General features: G+C 48.7%; 1 protein-coding gene across 4 annotated transcripts in view; it reads left to right on the forward strand.

Moving 5' to 3' along the window:
- Positions 1-23,354, forward strand: part of LOC140426748 (serine/threonine-protein phosphatase 2A 55 kDa regulatory subunit B beta isoform) — an 892,336-nt gene that overhangs the window by 681,861 nt on the left and 187,121 nt on the right. The window contains exon 1 of one of the 4 annotated variants that reach the window (XM_072511889.1): positions 20,219-20,262. The exons of the other annotated variants lie outside the window; for them this stretch is intronic. Coding sequence (XP_072367990.1) covers positions 20,235-20,262 — 28 coding nt within the window. The 5' untranslated portion in view covers positions 20,219-20,234. Of the gene's footprint in view, positions 1-20,218; positions 20,263-23,354 lie in introns of those variants that run through there. 4 annotated transcript variants of the gene reach the window in all.

Here is a 23,354-nt window from a genome sequence, read left to right on the forward strand (position 1 = left end):
GGGTTTCCCGGCCCCGCGCATCCCTAACACCCATGCCAGGCAACCCTGGCCCGACAGCACGCGTGCACAAAATGCCAGCGTGGCACCTTGGCAGTGCCCCTGCCAGTTGGCAGTGCTACCTGGCCACCTTGGCAGTGCCAGGCTGGCACTCAGGTGGCACCGCCAGGGTACCCAGGTGGCACCAACAATGCCAGGGCACCACCCCGCCCAACGCGCATGCAGCTGGGGAACACCACTCCCCTTGGGTACCCTCCTTGTGTGCCGTTTCGTCTGGTCCCCATTTGTGTACCAAACGGCGTTTGCCCGAAGTAAAGGGATTTAATCCCAAAGCCTCGGGTATCTCGGGAATCTGCACATTAGAGGAAGGCCTCGCTCTAATATGCAGATTTGACAAAAAGTGATCCCGCCCATTGTGGGCGGAATTCATCTGGCAACATCTTGCGAGATTGCTTTGAATCTCGCAAGGCGTTGGGAACCGAGTAGATCCGGGAGCGGGATCTCTCGGCTTTCAACGGCCACACCACACTGCGCAGCTGTGAGCTGCTTTTCCAGCGCAGCGTGGCCGGAGATCGCGTCCATGGTATGTTGTTAATCGGAATATTGAGCTACTAACAGGTGTGAAATAGATTCCTTCTCCTTTTTAGTATTACAGTTTTATTTCCTAACAGCCTTGGAAAGTGTTATGAGGAGATTCAATATCTTTATTATTGTCACAAGAAGGCTTACATTAACACCGCAAGACGTTACTGTGAAAATCCCCTAGTCGCCACACTCGGCCGCCTGTTCGGGTACACAGAGGGAGAATTCAGAATGTCCAGTTCAACTAACAGCACGTCTTTCGGGACTTGTGGGAGGAAACCGGAGCACGGGGAGGAAACCCACAGGGAGAACGTGCAGATTCCGCACAGACGGTGACCCAGGCGGGAATTGAACCTGTGACCCTGGAGCTGTGAACCAACAGAGCTAACCACTGTGCTGCCGTGCCATCCATGATTTACTAAAATGGTAATTGGATAAGGGAATAGTGTGTGGAGATGAGAGAGTCTGGAGTTGTTCTCCTTGGGGCAATGAGGGCTAGCGAAGATTTAGCAGAAGTTTAAAGAATTTTGAGGGGTTTTGAGGATAGAGTGAATGAAGAGGAAATTGTTTCCACTGGTATGAGGTCTGTAAACCAGAGGACACAGAGTTACAATAATTGGCAGAAGAACCAGAGATAATGAGAAATCTTTCACGCAGTGAGTTCGGATGATCTGGAGTTCACTGCCTGACAATGTGATAGAAGTAGATTTAATAATGATTTCCAAAAAGGAAATTGGACTTCTATTTGAAAGTGAAATATTTGCAAGGTTATTATGAAAAAAATGGGAGTGAGACTAATTGAATAGCTCTTACAAAGCACTAGCATTGGCATAAAGGGCCAAATAGCCTTCTGTGCTGTATAATTCTACAGTTCTAGATAAAGCTCCTTAGAAATAAGTAACGCTCATTGTTTGCCAAACCTGTAAAGTATTTGATGACAATTTCCAACTGGCCTTCATCAGGTCACAAGAATCAGGAGTAGGCCATTCGGCCCCTTGAACCTGATCTGCCATTCAATAAGATCATAATCTGATTGTGACCTTAACTACATTCTCTTGCTTGTCCTTCATAACCTGTGACTTCCTTGTCGATTATAAATCTGTGCAACTCGGCCTTGAATGTATCCAGTGACCCAGCCTTCACTATTCTCTATGGAAGAGAAGAAATAACGACCGTCAGAAAAGAAATTTCTCCTCATCTCCAGCTTAAACCCAGTTATTTTTAAACTGTGTCTGCATCATCTAGCCAGTGTAACCAATCTCGTGATGCCCTATTCCTTTCAAGTGTACATTTTCTTCAGATACCAAGAACCAACTAGCGGGAATAAAATCTGAAGGCTGATTGTGGACCTGGAATAAGCACCGCGTGGGTATATTGTGATCTCCAAAGCTTTTCAGAAAAGCTGGCTTTTGTTGTGCAGAGAAGTAGCATAATAAAGGTGGAAATGTTTATGCCTGTTGTACAAACCAAAAAAAATCAATTGCATTTCGGAATTTAGCAGCATTTGATCCATTATGCCTATGTTGATTCTCTGAACGAGCAAAGCACTTAGTCACATTTCCCTATCCATTCAAATTGTCATTCTTCATCACTTATCCACTTTTGAAAGCTTTTCTGGATTCCGCTTCCACAATTGTTTCTGATGGGATCGCACTGACCCTCTGTTACAAAACGCATCCCAACCTCGCCCGGAAAAAAATAACTTGCCTTTCACTTCCTCAGAATATCCCAAAGCACTACACAATCAATGAACGACTTTCAAAGTGCAGTGACTGTTGTAATGTAGAAAACTGGCAGCCAAATAGCTCATAGTTAGCTCCCACAAAGAGCAGTGATAACCAGATAACCTGTTTTAATCATGCTGGTCAGGGATAAATGTTGGCCAGAACACTAGAAGAACTGGTGACATGACCACGATGCCACTATCTCCCCTAAGGGAAGGACAAGGAAAGGGTAGAGAATCTTGATTTAAGTAGCTATCTGTTTCAGATTGCCAGTAACCAAATGGCATCTTCCACGTTGTAAAATGATTTAGTTCTGCTATAGGAGGACCCCTGTAGCTCTTCAAATACTGCCAGTGGATCTCTTTTCGGTCTGCTTGAGAGAGCAGACAGCATGTCACTTTAACGTCTCACTCAAAAGATGACACCTCCAACAAAGCAGCTATCCTTCAGTACTGCACTGTGAATGTCAGCCGAGATTATGCACTCAAATTTCTAGATTGAAGCGAGAATTAGCCTCCTGAATCAGATGTGAGGCTGATGGCACAATAGAAGTAAATCTAATCACGAACCCACTCTTTGCGTCATGCTGAGATTCTCAAATGTCTCCCCGTGGAGGTTACGCTCCTCGGGATCCATTCCCTTATCTTCTGAAAGACAGTGCCAGTATCCCAGGGGAAAGCACTGCTATTGTTGCAGATTTTATTAGTGTAAAGCAATAGCATGCTGGAAAGTCGGCACAAATCTAACTGACAGGAAGCTGATAACTTGGGAACCTCCTGGGAATTCACAAACATTCCCCCGCCCCCAGCTGCCAGAATAATAAATACAAGTTGTTTTACCCCCGTGTGAAAAGCAGTGCTGTTTCGGGGACTCTGCACCACATCTCAGTGGCAAATATTTATTTCACCTCCACAACATATGGGCTTTCAGTGTTTAGTCATGGCGAGCGAAGATGTTTTTTTATTTGAAAAGTAACAATTAACATGATTTTCTTTTAAACTTTTATACATTCAGACGAATTTTGCTCTTGTAGAGGGCCGCTTTAGCCTTATTAAACATAGTGCGCCTTCTTGCCAACTGCCCCGATATCCTACTATATTCTGATTGCATGGCCCTCCCCATACAATCTTGATTGTCCTTCCCCCATTTCAGTACCCACACCTTATCCAGGTACCTATGGAACTGGATTATGATCGCCCTTGGTGGCTCTACCGATCTGGGCTTCTGTCTCAGCTGTCAATGCGCCGGCCCAACTTCGGAGAGATAACGCAAGACCCCCTTCCCCACCAACTTTCCAAACATCTTAGAATCAGTGGCGCTTGTACCTTCTGTCGTGATATGCATCACTGTATATACACAAGAGGTTAATATAAATACACTACAACTAAGTAACCGCTAGAGGGAGCACCAGAGATGGCGTGATATGCAGACATGCAACCAATGGGTCATTAGAACAGGACACAACCAATGGGTAATCAGGACACCCAGAGGTGGAATTACCACAAGGGGGTACTACACAACCCATATAAAAAGGACAAGGCACACAGGCTCTGCCTCTTCCACCAGCAGAAACCAAGACAGCAGGACAGGGTTGATTATCAGCAACATCACACCCCAGCACATGGTCGAGAGCAAGCTTGTATAGTTAGCAGAGTAGACTGAGTTACTAGAGGCAGATTAGTAGGGTATCGAACTCATTTAAGAGCACTGTTAATCGTTCAATAAATACGTTAAACTTATCTCCGAGTCTGGAGCATCTTTCAGCAGAGCCTACATCAAGGAGCAGCTTCGAGGTAACATAACACAACACCTTCCAGGCCCTCTGGCAGTCCAACAATTCGTAAATTCGATAGAATTTAAACCTGGAGAGGTTTTCCAGATCCTCAACCTTGGCCTTTATGCCTTCCGCTCCTCCGCCAGCAACTCTATCTCTGCCTCCAAAGAGACAATCCAATTATTGTGTTTATTGAGCCTCTCCTCCACCTTCTTAATCATCGTTCCCTGTACCTCCACCCACTGGTCCAACATGTCCAAGGTCACATGAATAGGTACCATGGGTCCCTCAATCATCTTCCTGAAATCATCAACAACCGCTTGTTGCTGTTTCCTAAATTCAATGGACGCATATCCCCTTGCCCGACTTATGCCCTGTATTATACTCCTCCCAGCCACCCCACCTTCCCAGACATATTCGCCAGAGGGGATCTAATTCTGCCGAACTGTACCAATTTCTTCCCAAAAATCACCCATTAGTTGGGCAGAAAAGGCCAAGAAACCAAATCACCAGGCGGAGTCACCTCGTGTGCGACTGCTCACCTCATAGCCGCCACCGGAAGGCCCCATTCCAATGTTTTTGAGGCGAGCGCATTGACTTTAGTCACTTCTCTCACTGTTGCATTCATAGATTTCATAGAATTTACAGTGCCGAAGGAGGCCATTCGGCCCATCGAGTCTGCACTGGCCCTTGAAAAGAGCACCCTACCTAAGCCCATACCTCCACCCTATCCCCACACCTCCACCCTATTCCCGTAACCCCACCTATCCTTTTTTGGACACTAAGGGCAATTTAGCATAACCAATCCACCTAACCTGTACATCTTTGGACAAGGACATGGTCATCTAATTGAGGGATCTCTCTACTTTATAGACATTTTTATGGTCCTGCTGAGACACTGGTATGATGATAATATACTGAAGATATGCTGGAGGTAAAGGATACCGATACATATTTCCTGCGCCCTTTGTACTGGACATGCGCTACCTGTTGGGCAGAGGTTGGGGAAGGGGAATGACGATGTAAGGTGGGATTATGTATGTAGTCTTCGAGCATGGTCCTACACAGGCCGCATCAAACAAAGGCATGCTCTTGATCAACTTCTTTTTGCCACTCTGGGTGAAATTCTCCACCTCACACTGCCGGTAGCAGAGTTCCCGATGAGGTGGAGAATCCAGCGTTGTTTCCAATGCTCTGGCCCCCACTGGAGCAGGATCAAGGTTCACGTCCTGCAGCAACAGGAGGATGCAAACAGGACATTAAGACTCATTGGCATCCACATAGCGGGCCGGGCACCATATTCTCCGGGCCCACATGATTCTCCATTCCTCTGGGCCAGGGATCACATGGTGAGAATTACTACCGGTCCTGACAAACTTGACCATGACACGGTGCACCTTGTGGTTGGCCAAGGGGGGAATTCTTGAAGGGAGTTGCTCCCAAAGTCCATCCAAGGGCCACTCTCCTTCCCCACCCCCACAATGCAAGATCTGCCCACCGCCACCAGATGCCCCCCCCCACACCAGAGACCCACTAAATAAAGAGACACCACCCCCTAAATAAGGAGACCACCTCCACAGACCCCTCCCCCCCCCCCCCCCCAAGAAAACAGACCCCTGTCAGGAACCCCCAGAAGAGAGACCCCTATCTGGAAGCTAGAGAGCAGTCCAGACAGACTCGGTGAAAAAAGATCACTGCTTTAACACTCACTTAGGCAATACACCTGCTGGCTCAAACACACAAAGTAGGACCTGTCAATTCCTGGACAGAGAAAACCAGGCAACTTGGTTTAAACCCCCTCAGATCCTTTATCTCCAAGCTGGCGGGGGCACGCTGCGCTGGAAAACGGGGTTAGTGGGACAGAGAATCCCGTCCAATGTCCCCCAAATAGAGAATTATGCTGATATCTGTCTGGTCCTGGTCTTGGGTGGTGCCCCCAACCTTGTATGGTTCCAGAAACACATTCGGCATCCAGTTGGCTGGGTGGAAGCACCTGTTCACATCACATCAGCCAGAAAGTTTAAGCTGTGGGATGTAAATTGAGTGTCAAGGCCAAATCTGACTCCAGAGTAAAATGAGGTGTAATACCTCCTTGTGAGAGACAAACTCCTCCTCACTCTGGTTTCCTGTCAAGCCTGTATCTACATTCCTAGTGCAGTCACACTGCAGTTACGATGTGAAGCAAAACGCATTGCACCAGCCATATAATTCAAGAGTGAAAGCGTCCTTATACACACAAAGTTTGGTGGATTAATGACAAGTTGGCCATTAATACAACAAAGAACAAAGAAAAGTACAGCACAAGAACAGGCCCTTCGGCCCTCCAAGTCTGCGCCGACCATGCTGCCAGTCTAAACTAACGTCTTCTACACTTCCGGGGTCCATATCATTCTATTCCCATCCTATTCATGTATTTGTCAAGATGCCCCTTAAATGTCCCTGCTTGCACCACCTCCTCTGGCAGCGAGTTCCAGGCATCCACTACCCTCTGTGTAAAAAACCTGCCTCGTACATCTCCTCTAAACCTTGCCCCTCGCACCTTAAACCTATGCCCCCTAGTAATTGAACCCTCTACCCTGGGGAAAAGCCTCTGACTATCCACTCTGTCTATGCCCCTCATAATTTTGCAGACCTATCATAGAATTCATATTCAGTGCAGAATACCTGAAATACACTTAAGGTGTATTTCTGTCTCTCAGCGTCAGGAATTCTTGCCTCAGAAAACTCCCAGTCAAACAAAGGCCAGCAGCTTTCCAGTACCAGCAGCACCACTGAGAATGGTGACAACAGCCAGTCCTGCACTCTGGGCTTGCAGAGGCGAGCTGTATTGTACTGGGATTAGGTACGTGGTTGGGGGTCTCACTGAACCCCAGTGCTGGGGTTGGGGGAAGGGTTTGAGAGGCCAGAGGGGAGTGGGACCTGTGGGTCATGAGAGGTAAGGCAGAAGCTTTCCAATGAGCCCAGGGACCCATTTAGGAGAGTCCTCCCCTCCTTATCCGTAGAGACCTGCTGGGCTGGGTTCTTGACGTGGGCCCGTTAAATCCCAGCAGCTGTGGGCAGGCCAACCATGCTGATCAAAATTAATGGCTGAACAGGCCCAAAGGGCTGAATTGCATACTGCTGTTCCAGTGCTCCAACACTTAACAAGTGACGTCCGAACTTTGTGATCGGATTGTGCTGGGCTTATTACTAGTTGGATTTGTTGCCATTTATAGTGTTTGCAGTTTGATTGGATCACACCAGGGATTATTATTCAAATCACATTAATGCTGGGATTTATTTGCTATTTACTCTGCGCATGGTTTTCGCTGCATACAGGAATCCCTTTGGTCACCTCAGCATTGCGATGATGATAATGATTAGCCATAGTGACATTCCTCGATAAATGATGGGTCATGTTGTGACAGTCCAGCCCAGTATATATTGTATTTTAACCTTCTGGTGATACAGAGCTGGTTTGGAGGAGCTTTTCATCAGCTGGCTTTTCCTCTTTCCCTTCCTTCAAAAGACATCTAAAGTCTTTGATAAGCCTTCTCCCTCCCCCATCTCCCTTTCAGACTTTGTGGCTTTTTCTCCCACTGAGTGTTTTCTCTTGCGACAAACTCCAGATAAATGTCAGGCGCTTGACCTTCTCTGCATTTCATAGACCAAGTATCCAGTCTCTAAAGACTCCTCTCCTGTGCTTTATATCCTCTGTTCAGTGACTCCTGTTAACATGGAGCTGATTCAAGAAGTTTTTGATGTTTCCTTTCAAGGGAAGTTTAGTATTTAGAACCCAAAAAAATAATTTTTTTAAATTCTCTTTTCGATCCAAATCTTTGCTGAGATTTAAATGGATATAATTTGATTGCTTTCCAGCATGCATTAAATGGTTAATGTATGCATATATTAATGTCGAAAAATTAGTGAAGTAGCGACTCTTTATAATCACCCCTAGTCCCCTGGGCACGGGTCTTATGATTTGTGACCTGTACAGAGTCTCATTTCCCCCGGGCATTAATCCATGGAGATGAGGTTAATTAACATTAACATCCTAGTTATGTAAAAGAAGTAAAGTGAATAGAAGCAATAAAATGCACTTTTTTAATGTTGTTCTATAAAGACTGGGTTTACAGAAACCTTCAACATGTCAGCTGCATTCCCCTTCCAGCAGCAGGTTTTTATGTTTTTACACCCCTCCCACATATAAAAAAAGACAAGAGTAAAGATTGGAAAATGCTCATTAGGTTGTTAAGATTAGCCTTGGGGGAAGAGGCTCCTCATAGACCCAACAGCTTTTCCTCAAACTATTGTAGGCCGATTCTCTGCTGCTCCACAGCACCAGTGATTTTTCTCTAAGGTTTATTCTGTCAATTTACCTGCCTTCTCTCTTGTGAAGGACTCGTGGGCACCCTGCAGTGATCAACAGGTACCCTCCAGTTCCTCACCCTCATTTCTGAACCGAGACAATTAGCGTCGCTAGACAGTTCAACCATGGAGGTCGTCACAGCTGAATTTACTCTCACTTCAGGGGAGATGGATTAGGGGCTGGTTTAGCATAGCGGGCTAAATAGCTGGCTTGTAATGCAGAACAATGCCAGCAGCGCGGGTTCAATTCCCGTACCGGCCTCCCTGAACAGACGCCGGAATATGGCGACTAGGGGCTTTTCACAGTAATTTCATTGAAGCCTACTTGTGACAATAAGCGATTATTATTATTAGATGGTGGGGTCATGGTAATGCCACTGAACTAACAATCCAGGGGCACAGGTTGATGTCCTGGGGACGCGGGTTCAAATCCCACCACAGCAACTGTGAACTTTAAATTGAATTAATAAAATCTGGAATATGAAGCTAATGTCAGTAATGTCTACCTTCACAACTATTATTGATTGTTGTGAAAATCCATCTGATTCATTAATGTCTTTTAGGGAAGAAAATCAGTCATCCTTACCCAGTCTGGCCTACATGTGACTCCCACAGTCATCTAATCGACTTTTAATTGCCCTCTGAATGGCTAAGCAAGCCATTTATGTTCAAGGGCAATTAGGGATGGACAACAAATGCTGGTCTTGCCAGCAATGCCCACATCCCATGAAAGAATTAGAACATTTTTAAAACCTTGTTGAGGATTTTCCAATGTGTGTGCATTAGGTGATGATCAGAAGCATGTGTCCCCACCCCGCTTTTTTTTCTTTTTGGAGCCCAAAAGAGTAGTTGGAATGAATTGTAACTTTGCAGCCTAGACTGAAATTAGCCACCTCCATCCAGACGTACACCTTTCACCGGGGAGTAGCTGGCTGATGTGAGTGAAGACAGGCACCTATCAGTGAGTATTGTTGAAGCAGCAGCACGGTGGCGCAGTGGGTTAGCCCTGCAGCCTCACGGCGCCGAGGTCCCAGGTTCGATCCCAGCTCTAACTCACTGTCTGTGTTTGCGTGGGTTTCGCCCCCACAACCCAAAGATGTGCAGGATAGGTGGATTGGCCATGTTAAATTGGCCCTTAATTGGAAAAAATGAATTGGGTACTCTAAATTTATTTTTTTAATTTAAAAAATATTGTTGAAGCACAGAGGCTCAATGTAACCTGGGTAGTGGGTCGTGGCTAGCTCATATTATACCTGGAGTAATGAATTTCACTCTGCATTGGAGTTTAGGAACCATTGGTGCTACTTCAGAGATTGTATTCCAATAGAGTAAGAACATACAAATTAGGTGCAGGAATTGGTCACTTGGTCACTCAAGCCTGTTCCGCCATTCTATAGAATAGAATTCCTACAATGCTGAAGGAGGGTATTCAGCCCATCGGGTTTGCATCGACCCTCTCTTGGAAAGAGCACCTGACCTAAGCCCATTACCCCACCCTATCCCCGTAACCTGTTAATCCCACCTAACCTGCAGCTCTTTGGACACTAAGGGGCAATTTATCATGGCCAATCCACCTAACCTGCACTTCTTTGGACCATGGGAGGAAACCGGAGCACCCGGAGGAAACCCAAGTAGACACGGGGAGAAAGTGCAAACTCCACACAGACAGTCACCCGAGGCCGGAATTGAACACAGTGCCACTGTGCCACCCCATTCAATAAGATCATGGCTGCAACCATAACTCCACATCCTCACATATCCCTGATAACTTTTCACCCCCTTGTAAGAATCTGTCTAGCTTTGCCTTAAAAATATTCAAAACTTTGCTCCTTCTGCCTTTTGAGGAAGAGATTCACGTGGACTCACGACCCTTCCACAGAAAAAGGTTCTCCTCACCTCTGTCCTGAATGGGCGACCACTATATTTTTTAAACAGTGACCTCCCTAGTTCGAGATTCTCCCTCAACAGGCAAGAAAGAATGAAAGAAAAACACTGCCTAATTAGCTAATCAGCTAGTGTGCCATTAAAGCACCCTTCAAAAACCTCAGGATATCCCAATGCGCTTTACAGCCAACAAAACACTTTTTGAAGTGCGGTCCATGAAATGTGACCATTTGGCCCTTTGAGTTGTCAAGTCATGAAGACCATGAACTCAGCCAGGGCAGTGAGTCAGCACTCCCTGGAGTAGAGAGGAGGAAATTGTGGATTATTATCCACAGAGCCTCATGTGCAGATGCATGTGTGGATTGGAGATGAGGATAGATCAGACTCCAGCTGTATTACACCACCCACAGCGGCTTAGCAGCCAGCTAGCTCACACAGAAATCTTGACCACTTGGACAAGGTGCTGGCTGCAGCACTGGAGGGAAGTAAACTTTTGAGGACAAATGAAACAGACCTTTATTCAATAGCTATTATCACAGTGAAAGACTATTTTTGTAGTAATTGCACGCAATTTGAGAAGAGCCCCAGGCGATTCATTGCCATCATTTCTGCAAAGAATGCATTTCAGTTCAGAAAATACTATCAATAATAAAAGAGCGAGCAGATTAATTTTCTATCGAGTGTCACACAATACGCTATGTGATTTTGTTCAACGTGACAGGCTTTGCTCCGCAGAATGTTTAATGAATCATCAATTTGGTTCGTTCTTAGGATTTAATAAGAGGAAAAGGAAACTTATTTTGGATCCCCCCAACATTGCAAAACTACCCCTCTGCGGCACGTTCAGCAGTAGCTGGCAGCAGGATCTTCTGGTCCCACTGATGTCAACAGGTTTTCCAATTGAACCCACCCCTCGCCACACAAAACCCTTGGTGGGGATGCACTGTCAATGGGAACATAAATTCCCACGAGTGTGAATGGCCAGAAAATCCCACCCATAATCTCAGCTGGAAAGCCAGAGTAATAAATGAAAATGTCAGCACATTGTCCCATGGTTACAGGCTGTACTGTTATTTTGAAAAATACATTCTCGTGTGCGTCTTTGTGCTCTTGCGTGGGTGTGTTTTTGTCTTTACTTCAGTTCCCTTTTGAATGATTTTATTTGCTGCTTATTGCTCTTTAAATTAAAACAATAAAAAAATGACTTACATTTATATATTCACAATCAGTGGACATCTCAAAGTGTTTTATTGTCAATGAAGTACTCTTTGAAGTGCAGGGACTGTTGTTACGCAGGAAACACAGCAGCCAATATGCTCATAGCAAATTCCCACAATGATGTGTTAATAACGCAGATATTCTGTTTTAAGAACATAATAACTAGGAGCAGGGGTAGGCCATCTGGCCCCTCGAGCCTGCTCCGCCATTCAATGAGATCATGGCTGATCTTTGGCGAACTCAGCTCCACTCTCCGGCCCGTACACCATATCCCCAAATCCCTTTATTCTTCAAAAAACTATCTATTTTTATCTTAAAAACATTTAATGAAGGAGCCTCAACTGCTTCACTGGGCAAGGAATTCCATAGATTCACAACCCTTTGGGTGAAGAAGTTCCTCCTAAACTCAGTCCTAAATCTACTTCCCCTTATTTTGAGGCTATGCTCCCTAGTTCTGCTTTCACCCGCCAGTGGAAACAACCTGCCCGCATCTATCCTATCTATTCCTTTCATAATTTTATATGTTTCTATAAGATACCCCCTCATCCTTTTAAAATCCAACGAGTACAGTCCTAGTCTACTCAACCTCTCCTCGTAATCCAACCCCTTCAACTCTGGGATTAACCTAGTGAATCTCCTCTGCACACCCTCCAGCGCCAGTACGACCTTTCTCAGGTAAGGAGACCAAAACTGAACACAATACTCCAGGTGTGGCCTCACTAACACCTGAGACAATTGCAGCATAACCTTCCCAGTCTTAAACTCCATCCCTCTAGCAATGAAGGACAAAATTCCATTTGCCTTCTTAATCACCTGTTGCACCTGTAAACCAACTTTTTGTGACTCATGCACTATCACACCCAGGTCTCTCTGCACAGCAGCATGTTTTAATATTTTATCATTTAAATAATAATCCCTTTTGCTGTTATTCCTACCAAAATTGGAAGGAATAACAGGATGACTGAGTACTGGGCTAATGGTAAGATTCTTGGCAGTGTGGATGAGCAGAGAGATCTCGGTGTCCATGTACATAGATCCCTGAAAGTTGCCACCCAGGTTGAGAGGGTTGTTCAGAAGGCGTACGGTGTGTTAGCTTTTATTAGTAGAGGGATTGAGTTTAGGAGCCATGAGGTCATGTTGCAGCTATACAACACTCTGGTGCGGCCGCATTTGGAGTATTGCGTGCAATTCTGGCCGCCGCATTATAGGAAGGATGTGGAAGCATTGGAAAGGGTGCAGAGGAGATTTACCAGAATGTTGCCTGGTATGAAGGGAAGATCTTATGAGGAAAGGCTGAGGGACTTGAGGCTGTTTTTGTTAGAGAGAAGAAGGTTAAGAGGTGACTTAATTGAGGCATACAAGATGATCAGAGGATTGGATAGGGTGGTCAGTGAGAGCCCTTTTCCTTGGATGGTGATGTCCAGCACGAGGGGACATACCTTTAAATTGAGGTGAGATAGATATAAGACAGATGTCAGAGGTAGGTTCTTTACTCAGAGAGTAGTAAGGGCGTAGAATGCCCTGCCTGCAACAGTATTCAAATGGTCATTGGATAGACATATGGACAATAAGGGAAGAGTGTAGATGCGCTTTAGAGTGGTTTCACAGGTCGGCGCAACATCGAGGGCCGAAGGGCCTGTACTGCGCTGTAATGTTCTATGTTCTAAAATGGATAATCTCACATTTGACAACATTGTATTCCATCTAGACTCTGATGGAGACCCTAGCCCATTCACTTAACCGATCCAAATCCCTCTGCAGACTTCCAGTATCCTCTGCACTTTTTGCTTTCCCACTCATCCTTGTGTCATCTGCAAACTTGGACACATTGCCCTTGGTCCCCAACTCCAAATCATCTATGTAAATTGTGAACAGTTGTGGGCCCAACACTGATCCCTAAGGGACACCACTAGCTACTGATTGACAACCAGAGAAACACCCATTAATCCCCACATTTGCTTTCTATTAATTAACCAATCCTCTATACATGCTACTACTTTACCCTTAATGCCATGCATCTTTATCTTATGCAGCAACCTTTTGTGTGGCACCTTGTCAAAGGCTTTCTGGAAATCCAGATATACCACATCCATTGGCTCCCTGTTTTCTACTGCACTGGTAATGTCCTCAAAAAATTCCAATAAATTAGTTAGGCACGACCTGCCCTTTATGATCCCATACTGCGTCTGCCCAATGGGACAATTTCCATCCAGATGCCTCGCTATTTCTTCCTTGATGATAGATTCCAGCATATTCCCTACTACCGAAGTTAAGCTCACTGGCCTATAATTATCCGCTTTCTGCCTACCTCCTTTTTTAAACATTGGTGTCACGTTTGCTAATTTCCAATCCGCCGGGGCCACCCCAGAGTCTAGTGAATTTTGGTAAATTATCACTAGTGCATTTGCAATTTCCCTAGCCATCTCTTTTAGCACTCTGGGATACATTCCATCAGTACCAGGTGACTTGTCTACCTTTAGCAATAGGATATTGCAACACTCCCTCAGTACTGCACTGGAGTTTTGGCCTTGGAATTAGCTTGCCCATCACTGCCTCCTTGGTGATAACAATCCTCTCAAGGTCCTCATCTGTCATAGCCTCATTTCCATCAGTCACTGGCATGTTATTTGGCTGGCTGTTCACCCACCCCCTCCCCCCTCCAGAATATCCTGCAGCCGCTCCGAGACATCCTTGACCCTTGCACCAGGGAGGCAACATACCATCCTGGAGTCTTGATTGCGTCCGCAGAACCGCCTGTCTATTCCCCTTACGATTGAGTCCCCTATCACTTTAGCCCTGCCATTCTTCTTCCTGCCCTGCTGCGCGGCAGAGCCAGCCACGGTGCCATGAACCTGGCTGCTGCTGCCTTCCCCATTTTCTGAGATGTTGATAGAGGGATAAATATTGACAAGGACACCCTGGAGCTACCTCCCCTGCTCTTCTGCAAATAGATAGTGTAATGGATTTTTTTCTTTTCATCTGAAGAGACAGATAGGGCCTTGGTTAAACAGTTCATCCGAAAACTGGCACCTCTGATATTGCAACACTCCCTCAGTACTGCACTGGAGTTTTGGCCTTGGAATTTTGTGCTGAAGCTCTGATTGGGTGGGGTGGGGGGCAGGGGTGGGGGCTAGCGGTGAGATTAAGGTTCCGGGCATGTGAGAAGAAAGGAGGTATTCTATCTTGAGGAAATGCCCCCGATTGGTGAAGGGCCGTCCTCCAAATGTGGAATCACCACAATGATCTATGCTAGGACCCCAACTGTTCACATCATGTATTAATGATTTGAACGGACTTCCGGTTGCGGCTATGCGGAGCTAAGCCGCACGAATCGACAGCTCCCACGAAGACGGACCTTCGGGCTCGATAGAAGAGCCCCAACGGGACTTTTCACACAGTCAACCCGTGGGGAAGAGAGGAGAGGGGTCCCCCACTAACCTGTATGGACCGGACCCGCAGCGAAACGGCAAAAAAAACGGCACTGGAGCAGCGGGGGAAGGAAGGGTAAAATAAACAAAATGGCGGCGGCCGGGGACAAAGAAGTTTTGCAAGAATTCATCAAGCGCTGATTCGAGGAGCTGCACAAGGAGATGATGGCGCCGATGCTGGAAATACCTGAAGGACTTGGGGCAACCCAGAAAGCCCACGAGGTGAAGATCCAGGAGATCCAGGACAAAGTGAGTGAGAATGAGGACGAGCTCTTGGGCCTGGCGGTGAAAGTGGAGTGGCACGAGGCGCTACACAAGACGTGGGCGGGAAGACTTGAAGACCTGGAGAACAGGTCGAGGAGAAACAATTTGAGGATCCTGGGTCTCCCAGAAGGAGTGGAGGGGGCCGACGCCGCGGCATATGCGGGCACAATGATCGGGCACGGAGGCCCCCCCGGGGTTGCTGGAGCTGGAAGGGGCGCACCGGGTGCTGGCGAGGAAGCCCAAAGCAAACGAGCCGCCAAGGGCGATGGTGGTGAGATTTCAACGGTTCACAGATAGAGAGAGGGTCCTGAAATGGGCCAAGAAGGAGCGGAGCAGCAAGTGGGACAATGCTGAGATTAGAATATACCCGGACTGGAGCACGGAGGTCGCTAAGCGGAGAGCGGGTTTCAACCGGGCCAAAGCGGTGCTGCATCGGAAAGGAGTGAAATTTGGAATGTTGCAGCCAGCGCGACTGTGGGTCACATATAACGGCCAACACCACTACTTCGAAACGCCCGAAGAGGCGTGGCCTTTATATTAATTGAAAAGTTGGACTCTAATTGAGGGTTTGTGAGGGTGGGGGGTATTTGAGGGTTGAAGTATGATGGCGGTTGTATATAGGGGGGCAAGCACGCGCAGGGAATGTTATATGGGCTGGGGACGAGAGACAAGGCCGCAACAGAAGCTGCGTCGGGGGGGGGGGGGGGGGGGAAGGCTCTGGAAAGCGCGGGGTTTTTCTCCCGCACGCGGGAAGAAAGGTGGGAGGGGGAGCGTAGGAACGTTTACTGATGGGGGGATTCCCACACGGGGGGGGGGGGTCAAAGGGATGGCGGGGGAAGCCGGGGTCAGCAGGCATCAGCTGACTTACGGGAGTGATATGGGGGAGCATAAAAGCTAGACTGGGGTCTAGCGGGGGGGAGGGAAGGGGTTGGAGCGGGGGAAACAGGGTTGCTGCTGAACTGGCCGAAAGGGAATGGGACACAGAAGAGGTGGCCGGGATGGAGGTGAGGGAGACGTGGACACGGGACTGGCCAGAAAAGGTGGGGGGGGTGAGAGCCCCTCCAATCTGGCTGATAACGTGGACCGTGAGGGGCCTGGTCGGACCGGTGAAGAGGGCTCGAGTGTTCGCGCACTTGAACGGACCGGTGAAGCGGGCTCGAGTGTTCACGCACTTGAAGGGACTGAAGGCAGATGTGGCAATGCTCCAAGAGACACACCTGAAGGTGGCGGACCAGGTTAGGTTAAGAAGGGGATGGGTAGGCAGGTATTTCACTCGGGACTGGACGCAAAAAACAGAGGGGTGGCAATTCTGGTGGGAAAAGATGTGTCATTTGAGGCCAAGACTATTGTAGCGGACAATGGAGGGAGATACGTGATGGTGAGTGGTAGGTTGCAAGGGACGTGGGTGGTGTTGGTAAATGTATACGCCCCGAACTGGGATGATGCTGGATTTATGAAGCACATGTTGGGGCGCATCCCGGACCTGGAGGTAGGAGGACTGATAATGGGAGGGAACTTGAACACCGTGCTGGACCCAGCACTAGACCGCTCCAGATCAAGGACGGGAAAGAGGCCGGCGGCGGCCAGGGTGCTCGGGGTTTATGGACCAGATGGGGGGAATGGACCCATGGAGGTTTGCAAGACCGCAGGCCAGGGAATTTTCTTTCTTCTCCCACGTGCACAAGGCATATTCCCGGATAGACTTCTTTGTGCTGGGCAGGACGCTCATCCCGAGGGTGGAGGGGACGGAGTATTCGGCCATAGCCGTTTCGGACCATGCCCCGCACTGGGTGGAAGTGGGGCTGGGAGAGGAGAGGGACCAACGCCCGCTGTGGCGGTTGGATGTGGGATTGTTGGCAGATGAGGTAGTGTGTGGTAAGGTAAGGGGGTGTATTGAAAGGTACTTGGAGGCCAACGACAACGGGAAGGTGAGAGTGGGGGTGGTATGGGAGGCGGTGATCAGGGGAGAGCTAATCGCCATCAGGGCTCATAGGGAGGGCAGGGAGAGGTTAGTGGGGGAGATTTTGCGAGTGGACAGGAGATACGCAGAGGCCCCGGAGGAAAGATTACTTGGGGAGAGGCGACGGCCCCAGATGGAGTTTGGCCTGTTGACCACGGGGAAGGCGGAGGCACAGTGGAGGAAGGCGCAGGGGGCGACCTACGAGTACGGGGAAAAGGCCAGTCGGATGCTGGCACACCAGCTCCGTAAGTGGGGGCAGTGAGGGAAATAGGGGGAGTCAAAGATGGTGGGGGAGCCATGGCCCAGAGTGCAACGGAAATAAACAAGGTATTCAAGGCCTTCTATGAAGAGCTGTACAGATCCCAGCCCCCAGGGGGAGAAGAGGGGATGGGAAGATTCCTGGACCAACTGCGGTTCCCGAGGGTGGAGGGAGCAAGTTGTGGCTGGTTTGGGGGCACTAATCGGGTTGGAGGAGCTGAGTTAGGGTTTGGGGAGCATGCAGGCGGGGAACGCCCCGGGGCCGGACGGGTTCCTGGTGGAGTTATATAGAAAGTATGCGATCCTGTTGGCCCCGCTACTAGTGAGGACCTTTAACGAGGCAAGAGAGGAGGGGTCCCTGCTCCCGACAATGTCAGAGGCAACAATTTCCTTGATTCTGAAGCGAGACAAGGACCCACTGCAATGTGGATCGTACAGGCCGATTTCGCTCCTTAATGTGGATGCTAAGCTATTGGCAAAAGTGCTGGCCACGAGGATTGAGGACTGTGTCCCGGGGGTGATACATGAGGACCAGACGGGATTTGTAAAGGGCAGGCAATTAAATACGAATGTGCGGCGGCTCTTAAACATGATAATGATGCCATCGGAGGAGGGAGAGGTGGAGATAGTGGCAGCCATGGACGCAGAAAAGGTCTTTGACCGAGTTGAGTGGGAGTACCTCTGGGAGGTGTTGCATAGGTTTGGGTTCGGGGGAGGGTTTATTAGCTGGGTTAAGCTCCTTTACAGCGCCCAGGTGGCAAGTGTGGTGACGAACCGGCGGAGGTCGGAGTACTTTCGGCTGTACCGAGGAACGAGGCAGGGCTGCCCTCTGTCCCCCCTGTTGTTTGCATTGGCGATCAAACCCTTGGCCATATCACTGAGGGAGTCTAATAAATGGAGGGGGGTGGTCCGCGGGTGGGAAGAGCATCGGGTGTCGCTATACGCGGACGACCTGCTGCTGGTCGTGGCAGACCCAATGGAGGGGATGGTGGAGGTCATGCAGACTCTGAGGGAGTTTGGGGAGTTCTCGGGCTATAAGCGCAATGTAGGGAAGAGGGGCTTTTTGTACTACAGGCAGGGGACCAAGAAAGAGGGATAGGGGACCTACCGCTGAGGAGGGCGGATGGGAGTTTTCGGTATCTAGGGATCCAGATAGCCAGGAACTGGGGGGGCCCTACACAAACTGAATCTGACGAGGTTGGTGGACCAAATGGAGGTGGACTTCAAAAGATGGGACATGTTGCCTCTCTCGTTGGCGGGTAGAGTGCAGTCGGTAAAAATGGTGGTCCTTCCGAGGTTTTTGGTTGTGTTCCAGTGCCTCCCCATCGTGATCACCAAAGGCCTTTTCAAGAGAGTAGGTAGAAGTATTATGGGGTTTGTGTGGGCGAACAAAACCCCGAGGGTAAGGAGAGGGTTCCTGGAGCGCAGTAGGGACCGAGGAGGGCTGGCGCTGCCAAACCTAGGGAGCTACTACTGGGCAGCAAACGTGGCGCTGATCCGTAAGTGGGTTATGGAGGGAGAGGGGGCGGCATGGAAGAGGATGGAGATGGCGTCCTGCAAAGGAACGAGCTTGGGGGCGCTGGTGACGGCACCGTTGCCGCTCTCGCCATCAAAGTACACCACGAGCCCGGTGGTGGCGACAACGTTAAGGATCTGGGGCCAGTGGACACGGCACAGGGGTGCAGTGGGAGCCTCGGTGTGGTCCCCGATCAGGGGTAACTACCGGTTTGTCCCGGGGAAGATGGACGGGGGGTTCCAGGGCTGGCACTGGGCGGGGATTAGAAGAATGGGGGACCTGTTCATCGACGGGACATTTGCGAGCCTAGGGGCACTGGAGGAGAAGTTTGAGCTACCCCCGGGAAATGCATTCAGATATATGCATGTGAGGGCTTTTGTGAGGCGACCAGTCAGGGAATTCCCGCTGCTCCCGACACAGGAAATTCATGACAGGGTAATCTCGGGTGTATGGATCGGGGAGGACAAGGTTTCGGCAATACACCAAGAGATGAAAGAAGAGGGGGAAGAGGACAGATGTGGAAGGTGTTCAGGGAGTCCGGCGAACCATGTCCATATGTTTTGGTCATGCCCGGCACTGGAGGGGTTCTGGAGAGGAGTGGCGGGAGCAATATCTCAGGTGGTGAAAGTCCGGGTCAAGCCAAGCTTGGGGCTAGCAATATTTGGAATAGTGGACGAGCCGGGAGTGCAGGAGGCGAAAGAGGCCGCATTCTGGCCTTTGCGTTCCTGGTAGCCCGGCGAAGGATCTTGCTAATGTGGAAGGAGGCGAAGCCCCCTAGCGTGGAGGCCTGGACAAACGACACTGGGTTCATAAAGTTGGAAAGGATTAAGTTTGCCTTAAGGGGGTCTGCGCAGGGGTTCTACAGGCGGTGGCAACCGTTCCTAGACTACCTCGCGGAGCGTTAGAGGAAGGTCGGTCAGCAGCAGCAGCAACCCGGGGGGGGGGGTGCGGGGGGGAATGAGAGATTGCTTGAGGGGGGGGGGGGGGGATAACATGGAGGGTGGGGGAAACTGGCACGAACGGGCGAGAGCCAGTGTATAAAGCTCTGTAAATATACCATCTTGCCATGTATATATCTTGCTCAGGGTGATTTTGTGTTATTTTGTTACGGGGGGGGGGTTTATTGTTTGTAAGGGGAAAAAATTGTTTTGTTTTGTTAAAAAACTTTAATAAATATATATATTTTTAAAAAATGATTTGAACGAGGGAACTAAATGTATTATCTCCAAATTTACAGATGATATGAAATTAGGTGAGAGGGTGAACTAAGGAGGATGCAGAGATGCTTCAGCAGGATTTGGACAGGCTGAGTGAGTGAGCACATGAATGGCAGATGCAGTATGATGTGGATAATTGTGAGTTTATCTCGGTCGCAAAAATAGGAAGGCAGATTATTATTTGAATGGGTGTAAATTGAGAGAGGTGGATTCTCAGTGAGACTTTGGGCTCCTTGTGCCTCAGTCACTGAAAGTAAGCATGCAGATACAACAGGCAGTGAAGCAGGCAAATGGTATGTTGATCTTCATAGCGAGAGGACTTGCGTATAAGGATAGAGGTACTTTACTGCAATTATATAGGGCATTGGTGAGGGCACACCCGGAGTATTGTGCGCAGTTTTGGTCTGAGGAAGGATGTTCTTGCTATGGAGGGAGTGCAGCGAAGGTTTACCAGGCTGATTCCTGGGATGGCGGGACTGTCATATGACGAGAGAGTAAATCGGTAAGGATTATATTCAATGTGCTGCCTCACAGCGTCGAGGACCCGGGTTTGGTCCCGGTCCCGGGTCACTGTCCATGTGGAGTTTGCACATTTTCCCCGTGTCTGCGTGGGTCTCAGTCCCACAGCCCAAAGATGTGCAGGGTAGGTAGATTGGCCATGCTAAATTGCCCCTGAATTGGAAAAAAGAATTGGTTACTCTAAATTTATTTTAAAAAAGGATTATATTCTTGGAGTTTAGAAGAGTGAGAGGGGACCTCATAGAAACGTACAAAATTCTAACAGTATTAGACAGGTAGATTCAGAAAGAATGTTCTTGATGGTGGAATGTCCTGAACGAGGGTCATAGTTTGAGGATAAGGTGTAAACCTTTTAGGACTGAGGTGAGGAGAAATTTCTTCACCCAGAGAATGGTGAATCTGTGGAATTCGCTTAAGCAGAAGGTTGTTGGGAACAAAACGGTGTGTAATTTCAAGAAGGAATTAGATATAGCTCTTGGGGCAAAGGGATTATGGGGGAAGGCAGGATCACAGTATTGCATTTGATGATCAGCCATGATCATAATGAATGGCGGAGCAGGCCCGAAGGGACGAATGGCCTCCTCCTGCTTCTATTTTCTATGTTTCTTCCTTCCCACCCACTGAAGAGATTATTTTTTAAAACCTGGCTGCCTCCTCCTGTCTAAATGTCCACGCGAAATGTTTTATGGCAGTGTATTTGCGGGGTCAATTGGCTTGATAAGAAGTCCAACTGACCCTTGATATCAATTTAAATACAGTGGGGGGAGGGGGGCTGCCCATTTCAGCACCCTCTTACCCCACCACTACCAAAAACACACCCGGTTAGGGGGTGTAAAATGCAGCTCTATGTATTCGGTTGATGACCTTTCATTAGAACTGGGAACATTTGAAATGTAATTGGTTTTTATTACGTGAAAGGAGGGGAGGATAGAAAAAGAGCAAAAAATTTGGAAGGCATCGACCTGAAACGTTAACTCCATCTCTACACCAATGCCCCTCGGGCTGCTGAGTATTTCCAGCATGTTCCGTTTTGATTGTGAATTTCTCTTTTTTTTTGGTTAAGGCCAGACACATGCTTCTGCAGGTGAGATTGTATTTGCAGGAGTGCATATTGATGTCCTGAGTAACTTGCCTTTGTTTGTATTGGGAAAGCGATAAAACAACAGCATCTGCTTGACTGCTTCAGCGCAGAAAGGGAGTTTGCCCGAGGTTGGAATTCATTTTGTGGAGTGATTTCCGGCAGCAAGCAATGTTAGAACGCTGCGTGATCTGTGTGCTAAGGTGGTATTTGGTACAAGGTCAATGGTGGCAGTGCACTCCTCCCATCTCCAGAGCTCTCCAATATTATGGTCGATGTACAGATTGTTCCCCAAGGAAGATGCAATCTGCATAATCCAAGTGCCATTAGCTGATATATTGATCAATCCGCTCTCGGGCACTAGTTGAAAATGTCAATCAAACCATCCTTCTCCCTCCCCCTCCCCCAAACTAGAGTAGCCACACAATCCTTCCAGCAGTCATATTGATTGTACCATTTTTAAAAGCCTGTCACATATCCTAGCTTGCTGACTGATTAAAGTAGAGTTGGGTGTTGCTAGACCCAATGGAACATTCTGGCCTGCAATTGACCTGACATTGCTGTGATATTTGACTTGCACAGAAACTGTTGTACTCTTAATAATATTCTGCTATTTTGTCGTCCTTTGAGTCCATCCTTCATTTGTTCCCTATTCCCAAGCCTCTACACCTGCACATTCAAGCCCGAGTCAGTGCAGTGCCTGGAATACACAGCAGGCATCTAGAGAAAAACAGGGCTGCCATGAGAGGAAGAATTGCTGAAGAGGCAATCTCCACTAATCGAAGAGATTAAGAATGTGTACATTACAGTAAAAACATTATTGAATTGCCCGGGAGTTGGGGGGGGGGGGGGGGGGGGCTCCGCAGGTACAACATTTCTAGTTTGGTGGGGAGAGTGAAAGCTGATCTGGCAAGGTGGGATGATCTCCCTCTGTCACTGGCGGGTCGGGTACAGGCGGTTAAAATGAACGTGTTGCTGCGATTTCTGTTTATTTTTCAATGCCTACCGATTTTCCTGCCAAAGGCTTTTTTCAGAGAGATTGAGGGAAGGATTACTTTGTTCATATGGGGAGGGAAGGTGGCCAGAGTGAGAGAGGTGCTACTACAGAGGGGAAGGCAGGCAGGGGGTTTGGGTCTTCCGAACCTGGGGCGGAATTCTCCGGAAACGGCGTGATGTCCCCCGACTGGCGCCCAAAACGGCGCAAATCAGTCGGGCATCGCGCCGCCCCAAAGGTGCGGAATGCTCCGCATCTTTGGGGGCCGAGCCCCAACCTTAAGGGGCTAGGCCGGCGGCGGACGAATTTTCGCTCCGCCAGCTGGCGGAAATGGCCTTTGGTGCCCCGACAGCTGGCGCGGAAATGACATCTCTGGGCGGCGCATGCGCGGGAGCATTAGTAGCTGCTGACGGCATTCCTGCGCATGCGCAGTGGAGAGAGTCTCTTCCGCCTCCGCCATGGTGGAGACCGTGGCGAAGGCGGAAGGGAAAGAGTGCCCCGACGGCACAGGCCCGCCCGCGGATCGGTGGGCCCCGATCGCGGCCAGGCCACCGTGGGGGCACCCCCCGGGGCCATATCGCACCGCGTCCCCCC

Source organism: Scyliorhinus torazame, chromosome 7 (genome assembly GCF_047496885.1).
Source record: "Scyliorhinus torazame isolate Kashiwa2021f chromosome 7, sScyTor2.1, whole genome shotgun sequence".
NCBI classification, from domain to species: domain Eukaryota; kingdom Metazoa; phylum Chordata; class Chondrichthyes; order Carcharhiniformes; family Scyliorhinidae; genus Scyliorhinus; species Scyliorhinus torazame.